The sequence below is a fragment of the Lathamus discolor genome, chromosome 3, assembly GCF_037157495.1.
Source record: "Lathamus discolor isolate bLatDis1 chromosome 3, bLatDis1.hap1, whole genome shotgun sequence".
NCBI classification, from domain to species: Eukaryota; Metazoa; Chordata; class Aves; order Psittaciformes; family Psittacidae; genus Lathamus; species Lathamus discolor.
Genome location: NC_088886.1, coordinates 20,217,374 through 20,235,460, shown reverse-complemented (window position 1 = coordinate 20,235,460; position 18,087 = coordinate 20,217,374). Strand labels below are relative to the sequence as shown.

At 43.7% G+C, this 18,087-nt stretch overlaps 1 protein-coding gene across 3 annotated transcripts in view; it reads left to right on the top strand.

The window, feature by feature from the left end:
* Positions 1-361: 361 nt before the first annotated feature.
* Positions 362-18,087, top strand: part of TEDC1 (tubulin epsilon and delta complex 1) — a 77,482-nt gene continuing 59,756 nt past the window's right edge. Inside the window, exons 1-3 of one of the 3 annotated variants that reach the window (XM_065673899.1) lie at positions 362-594; positions 1,504-1,582; positions 8,277-8,479. In XM_065673899.1, coding sequence (XP_065529971.1) covers positions 412-594; positions 1,504-1,582; positions 8,277-8,479 — 465 coding nt within the window. In that variant the 5' untranslated portion in view covers positions 362-411. The remainder of the gene's footprint in view (positions 595-1,503; positions 1,583-8,276; positions 8,480-18,087) is intronic. The other 2 variants (XM_065673900.1, XM_065673898.1) reach the window with 2 other exon arrangements.

Here is an 18,087-nt window from a genome sequence, read left to right as displayed (position 1 = left end):
CTCCCACCGGCCGGGAAACCGTTTCTCGGCCCGACAGCGGCACGGTCGTACGCTCGCAGGAGCTGGAGCGGGTTTGCAGTAACTCGTCCGGCCAGGACGGGAGGCGAAGCCTGCAGGGCCCGCTCGGGGTTCTGCTTGGGGCGACCCAGCCGCGGCCCGCGGCGAGCCCGCCTCCTGGGCACTTCCTGCCGCCTGCGGGGCCAGGCGCCGAGCGCCCGCACCCGCGCGCCCAGCCGCTGCCGGTGCCGGTGCCGGTGCCGGGGCGGGGCCGCGCCCGCCGCGGGCCGCGCATATGTCGCCCCCACGCGGCGCAGCGGCCGGCGGTTCAGTGCTTCCGCCCAGCCGCCAGGGGGCACCGCAGCGGGCGGGCTCGGCCGAGCAGCGGGAAGGAGCCGTGCCGCTGCAGGGCGCATGTGTCCGGCGCGCCGCGGTAGAGGGCGGCGCGGAGCGATGCGGCGGCAGGAGCCGGAGCAGGAGCAGCGGCGGGGTCGGCCGCTGCCGGGCGCTGTCGGGGCCCTGTGCCGGGCTCTGCCGCCCCGCGCACGGCCCGCCCCCGACACCCTCCGCCGCGCCAAGTTCGACCGGCCGCAGGCGGTGAGCGCCGGCGCCCCCGCTGTTGTCCGGCGACCGGCCCTTCCGCGCCCTCGGCACGGGCCTGATGCGGGGGCGGCGCCGCGGCTGGACGGGGATACCCGTGCCGGGCCCGGGTGGGGGGGACGGGGACACCCGAGTGGGAGCGCACCTCCGTGTGCGCCCCAGCCGTTGTGCGGCTGTCCGCAAGCTCGCTGCACCTGGAACGGCTTTATCGTACTGCGGCTTTAACTTAAGGCGTGGTGTTTCACTGTGGTCTGTGGCACCTTCTAGGGTCACCTCAGGCTTGCTCCGCTTTACTCTACACCAGCTTGGGGCTTCGCGTCAGGGCTTTAGAGGGTGATGCTCACAGGGCTTCCAGCCTGCACGCAGAGTGCTCCTCTTGCTCAGTTATCTATTTTAAGCATTTTACGAGTGATGACTGAAATTCCAACTGTAAGAATCACTGTTTCAGTCTGTCAGTGTGCTGGCCTTGTGTGGCCAAGAAGTGATTTCAAGGTCCAATTCCTTTTGTGTTGCCTCTTTGTGAGTTTTTGATATTATCGCTGTCAGATCTTTAGAGTGTCTTTGAGTACTAGTTTGACTATGGGCAAGTTGTGCCATATGTGGTTATATCAGGGCAGATACTTTGGAAGCTGTGCTCCTGTATGCATGTGCCTCAAAGTAGAAGTGCTGGGTCTTGCTGTACAGCCAGCATTAGCAGCCCTTCTCTTTTTGAGTGCACCTGACTGTACGTTGCGTTCAGAAGATAGCTAGTATGTGAACCTGCCTCATCGAAGAGTGTTGACGGGGTGCAGGTGTGCTCTTCTGATTGACTGCTGATGTTCAGATACAGGTTTAATTGCCTAATTAAGACTAAATATATGGCATATATTTTGCCTGCTCATCTTCCCCCACTCCTCTGTTTTGCAGAGCTTGGATTTCTGGAGGCTGCTCTACACTCTTCTGAAACAAATCCATGGACACAAGTGGGCAGAGTCTGATGCCATAGGTAACCTAGTCAGTCTGGCTGGCTGTGCTTTCCATCTGTCCCAGGGAAATACTGGGACTGGTTTTGTAGCCCTTCTCCTTTTGCCCCTTAGTTCCTCTCAGGAGTGGTCCGTTTTGTAAACCTGTGCCACCAACTTCCTATTGCATAACAGCTGTGCAGGCAGGTTTACACCTCTTTGGCTTGCTTTGTCTATGAAACTGGGATGTCCTTGTGTCTGCTAGAAGCTCCTGTTTCCCTTTGACGCTTTATCACAGGTAAATCTCTCCAATGATCTTATGCATTCTCAGCATCTGCAGAGGTAATTACAGAAATTGATTTGTTTTTCATTTGGTTCCTTCTTTTCCACATTCCACATATGACGTGTGATTCTGTGGTTAATTTTCAATCAGGCCCTATGTCGGGTCTGTGAATTGTAGCATATCTCCCAAAAGGTAGAACCGCTTCTACCCCACTGTCCTCCAAAGGGTTAATCCCTGGGTTTGCTTTGGTTAAGAGTTTATACATGGCTGGGGACCTGAGCTGCCTGCATCACACCCTGTTGGACTGAGAGGAAGGTGGGAAGCTGGGGATTGGAGCTGATCCCCTGCCATCAAAACTGTGAATTATATCATATGAACCATATACATAAGAAGGAGGTGGACCTGTTGGGGTGAGTACAGAGGAGGGCCATGAAGATGCTCTGAGAGCTGGAGCATCTTTCCTGTAAAGACAGGCTGAGAGAGTTGGGGCTCTCGAGAACGTTCTGGGGAGACCTTAGAGCAGTTTCCAGTACATAAAGGGAGCCTACAAGAAAGCTGGAGAGGGACCTTTTACAAGGGCCTGTAGGGATAAGACAAGGGCCAATGGCTTTAAGCTGAAAGAGGGTACATTTAGGTTAGATATTAGGAAGAAATTGTTTACTGTGAGGGTGGTGAGGCACTGGCACAGGTTGCCCTGAGAAGGTGTGTCTGCCCCATCCCTGGCAGTGCTCAAGACCAGGTTGGATGGGGTTTTGAGCAACCTAGTCTAGCGGAAGGTGTCCCTGCCCATGGCAGGGAGATGGAACTAGATGATCTTTACGGACCCTTCCAACCCAAACCATTCTACGATAAAGGTAGTGTTCTGGATTGACAAAACAAAAAGTGTGTGATTAATTTAGAGGAACCACGAATATCTCTATGGACAGGGCCGCTGCTTCAGAGGGAAGCTGACTACAGGTTGGCTTTTCACAATCACAGAGAACTATTTACTTAAATGTATGCTATTCCAACTGCAGTACTCTTCAGACTTCTCTCATGAAAGGTGTCTATCTAGAGCCCTCTCTTTGTCAGAGGAGGTTTTGAGAATAGAATTCTATCATGGATAAAGGTCTTCTCAGACCAAAATCTTGTAAAATCCACTTCTGCCTTTGAAAGCAAAGAAACCTAAACAACACTGTTTAAGCCCCTGAAGAGCCGGGAATCTGATGGCTCTGGAAGCAGAGTTAAAAAAGGCTAAACATTGTGGAGTGTGGAGCAAAACCAGCATAGTTTTGCTGGTAGCTCAGTAGGAAATCATCATGGTTCAGTGTTACTCACAGGACTGCTATTTTTCATTTGGCTGTTTTTGCTTTTCTACTCATACACAATCTGCTGTGTACTGGTAAGCCTATTGGCTGTCTCCTACAGCTTTGTAGCATGGTCCTGCACAAATGCAACCTTGCTGAATCGTGGCTGCTCCCATGTTACTTCCTTGTCGCATTTGGAGACAGGATTTCCACATGCATGTGGCAGGTTGCTGACTAGAGAGGGCAAATGCAGCTTCTGATGGTGGATTGCAAGGTAGGAATTTGTGGTGGTTCTTAGAACTGCTGAGCTGATTTTTAAGAACCTTGTTTAGTCACAACATGGTGATTAAAGCTGAAATTCAGGTTGGAGAGCCATACTGTTTTACAAATTACGCTAATTACCTTTGCTTGGCCAAGTGAATGAGTTGTCTGCTGCGAACGTGATCAGTATTTTACTGCTTTCCTTCTCTGTCTCTGCTCTGGAGCACTTGTGGTCTTTCATGTATTTATTTCATGTAAGTGAAGTGGAGCCTTTGGCATAGGGACTAAATAACTTTCTCTGGTTTGTTATAGGATCCTGTTGCACATTGAAGAATTGAAATGAATTTCCCTAATCCAAGTCTAGTGCTTTAGTCCATGGATCAGGCTTTCCTGTCTTTACTCTTTTTGTACAACCTCTTAATTTTCTTAATTAAAACAAAGAGAGCAGCAATTGCCAGGTCCCAGAAGAGGGCTTTGAAGACTCCTTCAGTATAAGGGTTACTACGTGCGTAGGAACAGCTTTCTGGAAAAGAGAAGCCATACTCAGGTGGTGCTGTACCCTTTTTCTAGAGGAAACACTGACCTCTGGTCTATAGTCTGCATGTGTTGTTGCAGTCACAGTGGTGGTTCTTGCTACTCCATAAACTGAGACCTGTATTTCAAGGACTGTGTGCTAGATATTGGACCTTTAGCAGTTGCAAGGTGGTATAAGCAGGCAGCGTGTGGCAGGGACAGAATACTCTTACAGATTTTGCCCATAGAAAAGGATAGATTCTTTTCCAGAAAATTTCTCCGTGATGTGGCAAGTCTTTTTTTATCAAGTGACTTATGAGATTGCACTGCAGTGTGTGTTTCTGCTTTGAGTTAGTAGTTTCATTAGGTCGTTTTTGAGCTGACCTTGTAATGTAAGTGAATTTTAGAGGAGATTAAAATTTACTTTGAATACACCAGCTGCTAGTCATTCCCTTCTTATGGTTGTCATATTGTTCAGGAAGACTTTCTGCATCATGTTTTTAAATGGTTGATGTATTTCATTGCCTAGGTAGGAGAAAATAAACTCTTAGAAAAATCACATATGGAAAAAAAAAGCCCCACACAGTCTGATGTTTTTAAAATGTATGAACTGTTCTTGTGAAAACCAGAAGCCCCAGCCAGTGGTTATAAAATTCTGCAAATGTCTCTTGATTTCTTGTTTTGGAAAAATTTTTCTTCACACAGTGAAAAGCATTTACTGTAAACTTTGGTGGGAAGCTGTTAATCCAGCCCCTTAAACATGTTAGAACAATGGGTCTCTCATCAGAGGAGTATGAGTCCAAGTAAGCTGTGTAATAGTACTCCAGGCATAACCTTACTGATGAAGCCATGATCAGTGTTTTCTTGCTGCTCACTCTTCACAGAGGCTGAGGACAACCTGACAGCCACAGCAGGTAGCAGTGCTATGTATTCACTTAGATAGCTGGAGGAAATGTTTCTTTTCTGGAGGTGCCATTCAGTTTTTATAGTATGGGAAAAAGGTCTATAGCTGCGATATATTTTTGTGTGTTTGACAAATGAAGCAGAAATTTTTTTTCTGCAGCAATAGTTTCTCATCCTACCACTACCTATGCAGGTGTTTCTTGCCTGAGTGCATGCAGTAATGTATCTGTGTGTTCTTGTACTTGATTTAGTTCCCTTCCATTTTAGCCTGCCAGGATAATGCATAACCCTTATTTGAATATCATGCTGTAATTCACTGAATATATTCTGCAGGATTCATAAAGCAGAACAGCACAGCTTGAGTATAGTCTTAAGAGGGCTGAACGTTGAGGTTCATCCACAGCTTGGTCTTACTTGCTGAATATAATAAATAATATGCATGCAGAAGGTGTTAAGTTGAAAGGACTGTGTGGTTCTTTCTCTATAAATTGCCCAATCCTAATGGAATGCCATAAGAAGATCTCAAAGAGGAGGTGTTTGAGTGACTGGTGTTACCTGATATGTGAGTGATGGGGTTTCTTTTTCTCTCTCGGCTGCACATTATGGACAAATCTATCTTGGTACTTCTATAGCCTCTGCTGCCGTTTATCTGAGTGCTTTAGAGATGAGGAAAGTGATTTCTATAAGGTTACGGAAAGGCTCTTTGAGCCCCAGTTCCAGACCCATGCTTTCACCACTCGCCCACAGTTCCTGCCTCATACACTAATCACACTCGCTCATGCAGGGGGAGAGGTGAAATAGGGGGAGATAAAGGACCAGAGCAACACAGTAGTTCAGGTGGCAAATTGCCTGTGTGGATCTGGTCCTGAGTGGTATATCAGATCAGAGAAATGCACCTGGCTTGCTCTATTCCTTTTCTTTGATAGGTGATTTCTTGTGGAGCTTCCTGAACTCCAGATGGCAGTATGTGATGCTGGTTTGCTTTGAAAAAGGAGGAAAGTGTGTACTGATCTTCCTTCCTTTTGGAGTCTTTCTCACTATCTGTTATGGCAGTTCCTTTTTTGACAAATGCAGGAAGAAAAGGAAAGGACAACATGGAAACATAGCTCACGTGAGAATATTCAAGAGGGATCAAAATAAAAACTCTAATATCTGAGAGATCTCCCTGTGCTTAAAGGATTATAATTACATAGCAAGATTTTTAGCAAACCACAGGCATTTCTGCCACTCTGACATCGTGAAAGTAAGCTGCTTGTTTTTACATTCACAGGTTCTGCAGAAAGAACAAGCAAAGTGATTCAGGTGTTTGGATTTCTTTTTTGCGTCTGTAATGCAGAAACAGGCTAGGTTTAAACTCAGTTGTACAACTGTCGTGTCTCTGCAGAAGCTCTGCTATGCAAAACACTATTCCTGCAAAAAATTGTTGTTACTTTTGTGTCTGTTACTGTACCTTTTTTATGAAACCCTACAGAAATGCTGAAGCATTACACTGGAAAAGGAGAGCAGCTTTATTCCTTACTTTGTAAAAATGCTTAAACTGGATCAAATTGAAGGTTGCTCTAGCTTCATCCAGCTGTTCCAGCTGTCAGAAGTGGATGCCTAGGGGAAAGAGCGAGAATAGAACGATTCTTTCAGAGGAGTATTCTTTCGACCCCCAGTAATTTACATCTCAGATGTCCTAAACCATAAAGGTTGTCTTTGCATATCATAAGCTTCCATGCACTCCTGTTCTGTCAGTCGAGTTCCTCTGTGAGCCTGTGTAACTCTCAGTATCCATAATATCTCATGGCCAGAAATTTCAGGGCTTTGCTGTGTGTGTGGAGAACATCTCTAACTTGTTTTTATTCATAGACTTGCTAACTTTGCTTGGTGGGTCACAGTTCTTTTATTGAATGTTGTGCAAACAGATTTTTCCTTGTTCATCCATTCCACAGTACTTACCATTTGAAAGAGTTTTGTTACACCCATTCTCAGTCATCTTCTTGGCCTACATCATCAGTTCTTAAAATGAAGCTGTTCTGTACTTGTGATCGTACTCATCTCCTCTTTGTTTTTTGGGACTGAAGAAGTAAAAATGACACTGTGAACTTGAGATGTGGGGGCACATATATGTAGACAACAGCACAGTGTTATTCCCTGTGTTCTGTTTAGTTTCCTTTCTAGGTTTCTTACGTTTGGTTTTGAATGCGTATGAGAACCATGTAGTTCTCGTATCATGTGATAGTTATGAAAAATCTTTATCATCTAAGATTGTGTTCCTGAGTTCAGTGGTCAGCACCAAGCCCATTGCTGTGTCGGTACAGTTAGGATTGTTTTTTCTCTTGTGTGTATCATTTTTTTTCTTTTTTTCTAAAAAAGAATTCTGTCTGTCATTCTGAAACCTGGGCTCATTAGGTTCTGTAGTCCTTCATGATCTGCCTGCATTCCTTACTACTGAGTAATAGCACATCAGCACCAAATTTTCTGTCACTATCATGTTGTCTGTGTGTCATTTTGAGTTGGTTGAACAGCAACTGTTTAGCACAGAGCCCTCATCTGAAACCACCATTTGTTCCTACCCTCTGGTTCTTGTCTGTTAGGCACTTGTCATTGATTGAAGGGCCTTCCCTATCCCTCCGCTGTAGTGGCTTAGTTTCTTTGTGCTATTTAAATCTTGTTGGGGAGTCTAAATGTCCTGCATTGGTTGACTTTTCCTTAATCACTTGCTTGTTGTTGCCTTTGGAGAACTTCAGTAGCTTTTTGAGCAGGACTTCCTTTTACAAATGTTGTTTCTTCCCCAGTGTGTATTGTTTATCATTGTGCCCCTTAATTATGTTCTTTATTATAGTTTTGATGTAGTACAGATCTGAGGATTACTGGTCAGAACCTTTTTAAATAAATTTTCTCTGTTTCCTCAGTATTTTACAGTTCTGTAGTGCCTGTCTTGTAGCTGTCAGGTAACATTTGCTGGTGTGACGGAATATAGATCAGAGCGTTCCCGAGAATTAAACAGTCCATGTGGCATGCTGCATTATATCTGCCTGCTCACTGGTGCTCAGAGATTTGCAGCAGGCTGCGAAACTTCAGTCTCTAAATTCCAGTTTCATTCAGGAGTAAAGTGACTTAGTATTTATTAATTCATCGCATGCTTGGTGGATCATAAAAAATGAATAGGTAAATTGGAGTCCTGTTACAGTGGGGATGGCTATTTACCTTTTTTGCCTTTTTTAATCTCCAAGAGGCCATTACTGGCCTTGATCTCAACTTTGAATTTCTTCTTTTCCCTTAGCAGTAGTTCTGTAGATGAGAATGGGGCAGCATAAGGAAAGCTTTTACCCTTTACACTACTGTCATCTATTGGTTGTTGATAAAGGCTGTAGCCTCCACTGTCTTACACAAATCTTATGCTTGATTAAAAATCTTGCTCTCAGAGGAGGCAGCAGTTTCTGTAACTGAAGCATAAATGCACTGAGTAGTGCAGTATGTTATTCTCAATTGTTTTCTTCTTTTCAGATAACCAAATCAGGTTTGTGAAGGCAGCGTTGTGGTACCATGGCTATGACAGGCCAGAACTCTATCGGCTCCCCTCTGACGGCTCAGCGGGTAGTCGGGAGCTGCTGCTGGCATTTTCCTGGCTGCTGCACAGAATAAGCCTCTTGGAGCAGATTTTGGCTCAGAACAGAGTAAAGACTGGAGATGAGACCTCTGTGTGCACGGTGAGCATGTTTGTGTCTTTCCATCTTATCTGTCCATAAGTAGTGTTCTGTGACAGCAGCCATGTTATCATGTTATGTGTGGTGTCTTGGTACCTTTACAAATAAATGCTTTACTCCAGCTTTAAAAAAAACTTACAGGGGCCAGTATCTGGAACCTGTTTTCTTTCCCTTCTCTATCTCAAAACTCCCATCCCTGTTGGAACTCCCTGATTTTTAATTCCAGTATAGGTGAGACCAGTGTGGAGGAGTGCAAGTAAGTGAATGTCTTCCTTCTCTGTGCTTCTTAGTTTTGTGCTTCCAGACTGTAGCATGAGTGGTTCTACAGTGCCTAGAATGTAGGCTGCCTGATTTTCTAGAATCTTTTTGTGGGACAGCAAAGCGGGAAAGGGAGAGTTTGTAATGCTGTGATACAGTATCTTCAGAAGGAAAACACTTGTACAAATAGAAAACAATTGAAAGGGATGAGTCACCTTTATAGCAACGGTAACAACATTTTTTTGGGAAAATGGACCCCTCTTGTTAAACTACAGTTGACTGCTGCACTGAAGACGGAGCAGCACACAAAAGGCCTTTCTTGGTGCACTGGGCATGAGTTCTGGTGCCCTCTGGTGATGTGAACGGCATCTTCAGATTTAGGAAAAAGCATGTCTGGTGAACTTTTGACTTTAAACATCTGTTAACCTTTTTCTTGTTTTTCTTGTATGGTAGCAAATTATTTTGTGCGTCCTTAATTTCTATTACAAAAGAGGGATGAGTGAAGCGTAGCAGCGACATGAATTCAGGAAATGGGGCAGGGCCTATGTTATTTTCTCTGAAGGTCTTAAGTTTTGCATTTCCAAAAAGAGATGAAAGAACTATGGTAATACAATGTTATCTGTAATGGCCACACAAAGGCACATTGAGAAGTTTATTGCTGTACCTTTCTCTGCAATTCTAACTTGCTCTACCTGTGTTTCTCAAAAAGCATGGAATACAGAGTTCATGTTTTTATCCAATAATATATGAAACAGTGCTTGGAAAGGTTTACAGGTCTGGAAAATTTTTTTCAATGGGTGAGATGAAATAGCATAGACTGGGAGTTGCAATTAACAGATGTATGTAAAGCTCATTGTATTACTGTCAACATTTGTTGTATGGTGTTCATCTAGCACATTTTCATGCTCCAGTAAAATTAGATACACATGGGGGAAAAAAAAGATAGTTACAGCAGAACCTAATAAGCCCAAGCTTTAGAATGACAGATAAAATTCTTTTCAGAAAAAGTGTAGTTACAGCATAACTAGTATGTTTTGTGATTCTACATCACAAAGTTAAAACAGACGGAATTTTGACGGAGAACTCTTGTCTTTTATTTAATCAACTAAGCATTATAAAACTAATACATTCAACCAGTAAGACCCAACTGAATTAAGATCTAGGAATACACAGTTAAGGACACGAGGAGGTAGTGGTGGGTGCAAATGAGAAGATAGGTGGGTCACCTACCTCATTTTGGTAAGTTGGTTCCTTGTAAATCACTCATGAAGTGGTTTACCTGTTGTTTGTTGCACAAAAGTGTGATAGTTTCGTGGTTGTTAGTTGTTATTTGATAGTTATTTAATTGGAAACCTTCATGTGGCAAAGTCTACTTATCAGACAGTGTTCAATAACTAGTCCCTAAAACCATAGTGAGAAAGGAAGAAGGTGAAGTTGTTAGTTTGATACTTATCATTTTGTGAGTTATAGTACAACTTGAGCAATTGAAGTACTGGAATTTCGACTTGGGAATGTTAAATACCAGGCATTTGTGATACGTAAACTGAAGTGTTGGAAAACATGTAAGAAATTGTAAAGGCATTGCTAAATATGCCAGAGATGTAGTCTCTGCAGTTGTAACTCTCCTATTTAAGTAAGCTGAAGGAAAAAGGTAAAAGAAGAAAAACAGCTAGAGAAAGATCTGTCTCAAGAAGAAAAGGAAATGCTCTTCAAAACAACTAAAATTGTCAGTGGAGGAAGAGCTTTAGAAATCTTCTACCGCAACGAGTCTTTTTTTCAAAGTGATTACAAACAATGGAAAACATTTTCCTGAAATTACTGTAAAACAGAAAAAAAGAAATAGTGTTTGGTTCTGTGCATTGCTGAGATCTCTGCCAAAATCAGCAAATCGTGAAAGCCAGTACTGGCAAAGCACATCTCTCGGTCTGCTAGTGAGAAAAATGTGAAGAAAATCCTCACCCTTTGTCTTCATCTAAAAGAATGGAGTGTCAAGAGCTGTAGGCATAGCTGTAGTTCAAACTGATATTCATGTGGTTTACTTTTAAAATTTTGTCCAAAATCTACAAAAGTGGACAGGGTCTGTTGTATGAATGAGAGAGAATGCAGCTAACTCCAAAATTTAGGGTGCAGTCATGTTCTGACTGTTCTTTCAGCCTAAGTTTGAAACAAAGCCTACAGCCTGTTAAATTGCTGATGGTATGCCAAACACCCAACATATCAAGGGCCCATTAAATTAATTCCTTTCATTTCATTTCAGATTACCACTTTCGCCTTTTTTTTTTCTTTGCTGTTCCTTAGCAACACAGTTTTCTTCCCTTGCAAATTGAACACTTCCATCAGCTCTAAAGGATTTCAGGCTGGTTATTTATAGAGGGACAAGGGTATTCATGACACATGATGGACATGAAGCTCAGCTGCTGCATGGAATTCGTAATCTTGAGATACTGAGCTGGGGAAAGCTTCCACAAGTTTACTTTTACATACACTTACATCTTAAGAATCAAGTTTAAGTGATACCTAAAATTATAAACTAAGCAGTGGTGAAAGCATGAGGAAAGAGTTAAGATGGTAGGAAGTAGTGCTTAATGTGGCTAATATAATTAAAAAATAATAGTCTTGAGGTAGTTGTTGGTAAGGACAGGTATGGTTAGTTGTCTAGGATGATTATATGGGTTGAATGCTCTTGTGTGTTAGGTAAGAAAATCCTTCAGGACACCTTTTCTCATGGGGCTCATTTTTTTCAGAAGGGCAGTGCTGCGGTATCTCCTGAGCCAATACTGCAGGCCTGCAACAGGGCTGCCCAGTGAGCAGAACTCAAGGAGCTGCTGCGCTCTCCAGTCTTCCACTCATACCACTCTTCCAGTGTATGATGTTTACAGACTGAGGGGGAAGGCAATTTAAAGGACAGGCTGGAACCTGCATTGATGTGCAGGAGAGGGAGGAGGGGATTGATGGTATGTGTCAAAATCTAGTATCTGGCTACTATAATGTAAATCTATTGTCTGAATTTACTGTGCTGATCTGCCAGCAGGTTGATGGCTCCAGAAGTAGTAAGTGGAAGTTCAAGCCTTGCATTGGTCAACTGTTTAGAAAAAGTAATCACTAATTCTGTTAGATCTATGAAGACTTGAGTACAGTCTGACTTGGAGGTTCACATTGATTTACTGAAGTGTCTACTTGAGAATTCTTGCCTGTTATTGCCTTAAAGCACTGGGTGATTAATTAATGGCTATTGTCTTCAAATGCTTTTTACACCCTTTGTGGATTTCTGTCTCAAATATGCACTGCCATGTTGGCAGTTTCAACATCTTTTGTTGCTTTGGTGATCACGTACAGTCAGATTATTCTCAAGTGCTTATAGAATCATAGAATAGGTAGGGTTGGAAAGGACCTTAAGGTCATGTAGTTCCAACCCCTCTGTCATGGGCAGGGACACCTCGCACTAATCTCACCCAAGGCTTTGTCCAACCTGGCCTGGAACACTGCCAGGGATGGAGCATTCACAGCCTCCCTGGGCAACCCATTCCAGTGCCTTACCACCCTAACAGTAATGAATTTCTTCCTTACATCCAATCTAAACTTCCCCTGTTTAAGTTTTAACCCGTTACTCCTTGTCCTGTCACTACAGTCCCTAATGAAGAGTCCCTCCCCAGCATCCTTATAGCCCCCCTTCAGATACTGTAAGGCTGCTATGAGGTCTCCACACCCCAACTCTCTCCTCCTGTCTTCATACGGGAGGTACTCCAGTCCCCTGATCATCCTCGTGGCCCTTCTCTGGACTTGTTCCAACAATTCCATGCCCTTTTTATGTTGAGGATACCAGAACTGCACACAGTACTCCAAATGAGGTCTCACAAGAGCAGAGTAGAAGGACAGGATCACCTCCTTCAACCTGCTGGTCACGCTCCTTTTGGTGCAGCCCAGGATACGGTTGGCTTTCTGGGCTGTGAGCGTACACTGCAGCTGGCTTATGTTCATTTTCTCATCAACCAACACCCCCAAGTCCTTCCCCGCAGGGCTGCTCTGAATCTCTTCTCTGCCCAACCTGTAGCTGTGCCTGGGATTGCTGCGACCCAGGTGTAGGACCTTGCACTTGGCATGGTTAAACTTCGCAAGGTTGGCATCAGCCCACCTCACAAGCGTGTCGAGGTCCCTCTGGATGCCATTCCTTCCCTCCAGCGTATCAACCAAACCACACAGCTTGGTGTCATCGGCAAACTTGCTGAGGGCGCACTCAATCCCACTGTCCATGTCACCGACAAAGATGTTGAACAAGACTGGTCCCAGCACAGAACCTTGAGGGGCACCGCTCGTTACTGTCCTTCAGCTGGACATTGAGCCATTGACCACAGCTCTTTGCATGCGGCCATCCAGCCAGTTCTTTATCCACTGACTGGTCCCCCTATCAAATTGTCGTCTCTCCAATTTAGAGACAAGGATGTCCTGTTGGGCAGTGTCGAATGCTTTGCACAAGTCCAGGTAGATGACATCAACTGCTCTGCTCCTGTCCATCAGTTCTGTAGCCCCATCATAGAAGGCCACTAAATTGGTCAGGCAGGATTTCCCCTTAGTGAAGCCATGCTGGCTGTCACGAGGCACCTTGTTGTTTTTCATGTGCATTAGCATGCCTTCCAGGAGAATGTGCTCCAAGATTTTGCCAGGCACAGAGGTGAGACTGACTGGTCTGTAATTCCCTGCGTGACTGGTCTGTAGTTCCCTGGGTTCATTGATTCCTATTTGCACATGGAAATCCTAGAGTTCAAAGCAATCTGAAAACCTGTAGATGAAATGCTGTCCTTTGCTGGACCTGTAAGGCAGACCTGAGGAGTTCTTATATTCTCTGAGCAGCAGATAATTGTTTGATATAAACTTGCCTTTTTAGCACATTCAGTATTTGACTGCTTCCCCCACCCTTAAATTTTAGTGAGATTGTCACAGCTTTCTCCAAATCTATGATGGGTTGTGCAGATAATAGCAGTACTCTGTGAACATGTATTCTTTCTGTTTCCAGGGAGAAATACTGCCTGTACTGGTATTATCTCTACAGCTGAAATTAATCTCTGTGTGCTCCATAATTTAATTATGCGTGGAGGCTGTTGAGTTTTTTAGATGGGGAGTAGTGGTGTTATATCCCTTATCACCAGGATATTTTGTACAAACACTGGTTCTTGGTTCTTCTGATTCCCTCTGTTCTGCTTCTTGACCTCTAAGTGAAATTGGATGCCCCTCCCCTTTTTGTGAATTTATAGTAATCAACAAATAGGGCTATTATGGCAATTATAGTTGGAATTCACGCATATCTCTCTAGCATGCCAAGGCAAACTCAATTTAATTATTTCTGGTGGGGAAAGATGAAACTCAGCATGCCTTCTGACTCTTAGGTCTGCAATTTGATTAATCATTTCTTTGTCACTGCCTACTTTGGCTGAATGGCGAGTTCCAGCATAGTGTAAGGCTTATGCTTAGTCTAACCTTGTTGTTGAAATGGCTTTCTCTTACAGAAATCTTGACTGTCACTGCTGTTCCATAAGAAAAATGTTAATGGAGTAGCCAAGCTTGATGTTCCCTGCATAGAACTGGGAAACCTCTGGCACTAGTGTCAGTAAATACAATTTTTCCGTTTGTTTTCTGTTTTTGGTGTTTTTTTTTCCTCTTCGCATATCCGAGTGGGGGTGGAGGAAGGAATTTTATTAACCTATTGATGATGATGCGAAGCATAATTACTTTGCAGGTCTTTACGGGCTGTATTAGTCTGTCAGCTTTCATTTTTTGAGTTCCCACCCTTCTTCCCTGTGCTTGTACTTCTGTTCTCTTTGTCCTCCTGTCTTCCTTGTACTCTCGCCATTTATCTTTTTTTCCCCCTTTTTTGCCACTATTGTTGCTGTATTCGGTAGCTGCTAAAGAACGCTTCTAGTAAAGCTGTCCCTGAAACAAAGGGCACAGGATACCTAAAGTTTCTCCTGCAGAATTTCCCCCACCTAATTTTTGCCACTGAGCAGTGCTGGTTGCCCACGCAGACTGATGCGCTTGCGGTGTGCTGCACCCCTCTCCATGACACCTCTGCTGGGATAGCACTAGCGTTGAACATCTGCAGCTCACTGGGCTGCTGTGTGGCTGATAGGTCTGTTGCAGCACTCTCATTGCACTGCTATCCACCCTGTAAAGGCTTCTACCAGAAACTAAGGCATAAAAATGTCTGACTTTTACTTTTCTGCTCTTTGTGCTTTTTAAAATCACTTCCTGAATAGGTAACTTTTGAACTCTGAAGTGTTAATTTTTGTCTTTACTTACTGATACTGCTTGTAGAGCTGAAGATATTTTGTGGTCAGGGATTATAAAATTAGGAATTTGTTTTTGCCATAGAAGAGCTGGAGCACAATTCAGTTTGGACTCTTGAAATGCACTCTTTTTGGTGTTAAACCACAACTTACAGGTGATAGCTGAAATTATCTCCCTGTTGTAATGTAATGCATAGGTACATGCTATTCCTTCTGATCTTTTGTGGGTTTCTTTTCTTTTTAATTCCATGCTTTGGACTTGTCATTAAACCTTTGCCAGTGAAAAACAATTTCCTGTGGTGCACTGGAAAATGTGTGATTAACAACGCTTAGTTTTGCCTGACACAGTAAATACACTTTTAAGAGCAGTTTTGGGCCTTCCTTTTTTTTCAGTTTCACCTCTCATTGTAGCTGAATTTCACATAGATGCAGAATTTCCTGAACCTGATGTTGCAGCTGAGGTGTTCTGGACGGGGTTCCACCAACAGGCACTTGAGCTTTCACGTGTCGGGGGGAAGAGGAGGACTGGAGTGCTAATAGGAAGGCTTTAGCACGGTCATTACGGGTACTGTCTATTTTGCTGAAATCCTATGCAGGGAGCTCCTTCCTTGTCTGTTGGGGAATCCGAGTGATTTTAGGATGTTTTAGTGCCTCGCCCGCCCTCCAGTGGCAGGGAGCAGCCAATACCTTTGGTGCCTTCTGATTAGCTTTGCTCTATGGCGTTTTGATTTAAACGAGAACATCCTGTGCTTTTGCTCTTCCACTTTAAATGATTATTGTTTAGCTCTCATTTAGTTCTCAAAGAAAGATCGCAGAGGATCTTTCTTTGAAATAGAGCACTTTTTCCTCACTAGGACAAAAGAAGGGCATGGCAGGCTTTCTACAGATGGCAGAGCTCTGTTTCTCCAGGAGGGCAGATAATGTTTCTTTTCCTGTTGGCCCCTTGCTCCAGATTTGCTGCTCGTGTTTGCATGCTGCATCTTTCTTTGCTGGTTTCCCCTTGTTTGCCACCTTGCCACAGTGGAGCAGAATGGATGTGGGCAAGCATGGCTGCAGCTGCAGGCAGAGGAAATGTAGTGCAAGGCATTATCTATATTGCATTTCTTGGGCCCTGCAAAATGCAATGCTCTGAGTTAAGGCCTACTGTGCCACATGTTTGTTTTAGTGTATTTGGTTTCTCTGTTTAGTCTGAATACATCATGCAGTGGGCTTTGGGATTTAAATGTTATTTTAAAACCTTGCAGCTCCAAAGATTAGGCAATTCAAAGGCATAGTGCTTTTGCTCTATTGCAGAGCTCTGAAGTAACCTCCTGAATGAGTGAGGAGGGATGTGCTAAGGGACTGACTTGCTCTAGTGCCTCAGGCCTGTGGCTACTGCCAGACAGGCTTGTTTGAACAAGACTGGAATGGGTAGGAGCTGTGTTCACACTTTCTGTCTTCCTGCAGCACCTTCTCTTTTTCACTCTGCCAAGAATGGGCTCTTGGGAGTGCTGTTGTGAGTAGTGATTTTTACAAAAGGCATTGAAATTTGAAAGCTGAAAGGCCTTGCAGAAACACGGGGTTTTAGTTCTTTTTAATTGCTGAATATGCTATGAGTGTAACTTCTACATTGTGAGCACTTATGTTTGTGGAAAACATTCTTCTGTATAAATATGTGGATATTTAACTGGTATGTGCATTGTGTGAAAGTGGGTTCTTACACGATCTGTCTTCCTATGCATACATTTAACCTGGATCCTGCCTTGTCTAGGAGGAATTCCTATTGGTGTTGCTGATGGTGCTATTAATAAAAATAGTGTCCCTTTCACATTCATCTATTCAAATTGCTCCTTTTCACATTTTCCCCTCCTGCAGATAGATATATGGCTGTATTAAGAAAGCATGTCTGATAGTGTTATTTCTATGTGTTTAATTAGAAAAAAATATGCTCTGTTTAAAGATCTGTAATTACACAGCTTAACATATGTTCTGTCACATCAAAACCATTGTCTGATTTATGAGCAGTTCAAAATGGGTGCTCAGTAAAAGCTGCAGGAGCACATTATTGGCTTGATTTATGTGATTGCTTTGCCTTTCCTGAGTCCTGCAGCGGGGGATCTAGATATGCTGCTCCCAGCTTTTGTGATACAAAAACTTAGTGTAGTTAAGATTTGAGTAGTACCTGAGAGTACATAGTGTCTATCCAGACCCAGACTAACTTGGGTGCAAGCAAGGCATGGGCTGGGAGGACAGCACTGGGAGTTTCAACTGATGGTTGCTTTATTTTCCTTTGCTCAAGGATTAATGTCTGGGACTTAATGCATTTATCTGTGGGTTAAATGTGATGTCCGTGTTCCAGTAGGGCTGCTTCTCCGTGGGAAGAGCAGCAAGCTGTTTGCTGGCTGTCCAGATCTGGAAGCAGAGAGCTGAGTTGTGGAGGGATTTAGAAGATGTCCAGGAAAGTTACGGCTCGCCTTGGTGAGCCGAGATCTGTCCTTTACCGACAGGTGGCAGCTCGTAGTCGGGGAAGAGCATCTCTTGGGGACTCAGTCCTGCCACTGCTTTGATTTGACAGCAGCGCAGGCAGCATAGGCCTTTCCATGGACATTGTGTGTACAGGCCATAGTAGCTTATTAAGGCAAGAATTTGTAAGCATTAAGATACCTATATAAATTGGAAAAGAACAGAAAGTGTAAAAGTGTGATGAAGTTGCACAGCAAAGGTTTTTTTTTTTTTTTTGGCAGTACTGCTTATGGCATATTGTGAGATCTCCACTGAATGTGCAAGGAACTTTATTTTAAAGCAGTTCTTGGAGTTTAATTCAAAGTGTATGAACAGAATAAGGTTAACCACATGCCAGGTCACTAAAACTCTCAAATGGAGCAAGTAGTGTAAAAAATGTTTCCTTCTTGCATGCATACAAGTGCATTGATGTTTATGTTGTTCTTTGATAAACTATTTATATGATGAAGTATTTGTTTATCTCCATCCACTGTTGTTAGACCTGCTGTCTGATTTCCAATAACATGGGATTGCTTTGTATTTCAAAACAAAAAGAAGAGCTTTATTTCTGCTATAAAAGTTGAAACTTCTTGA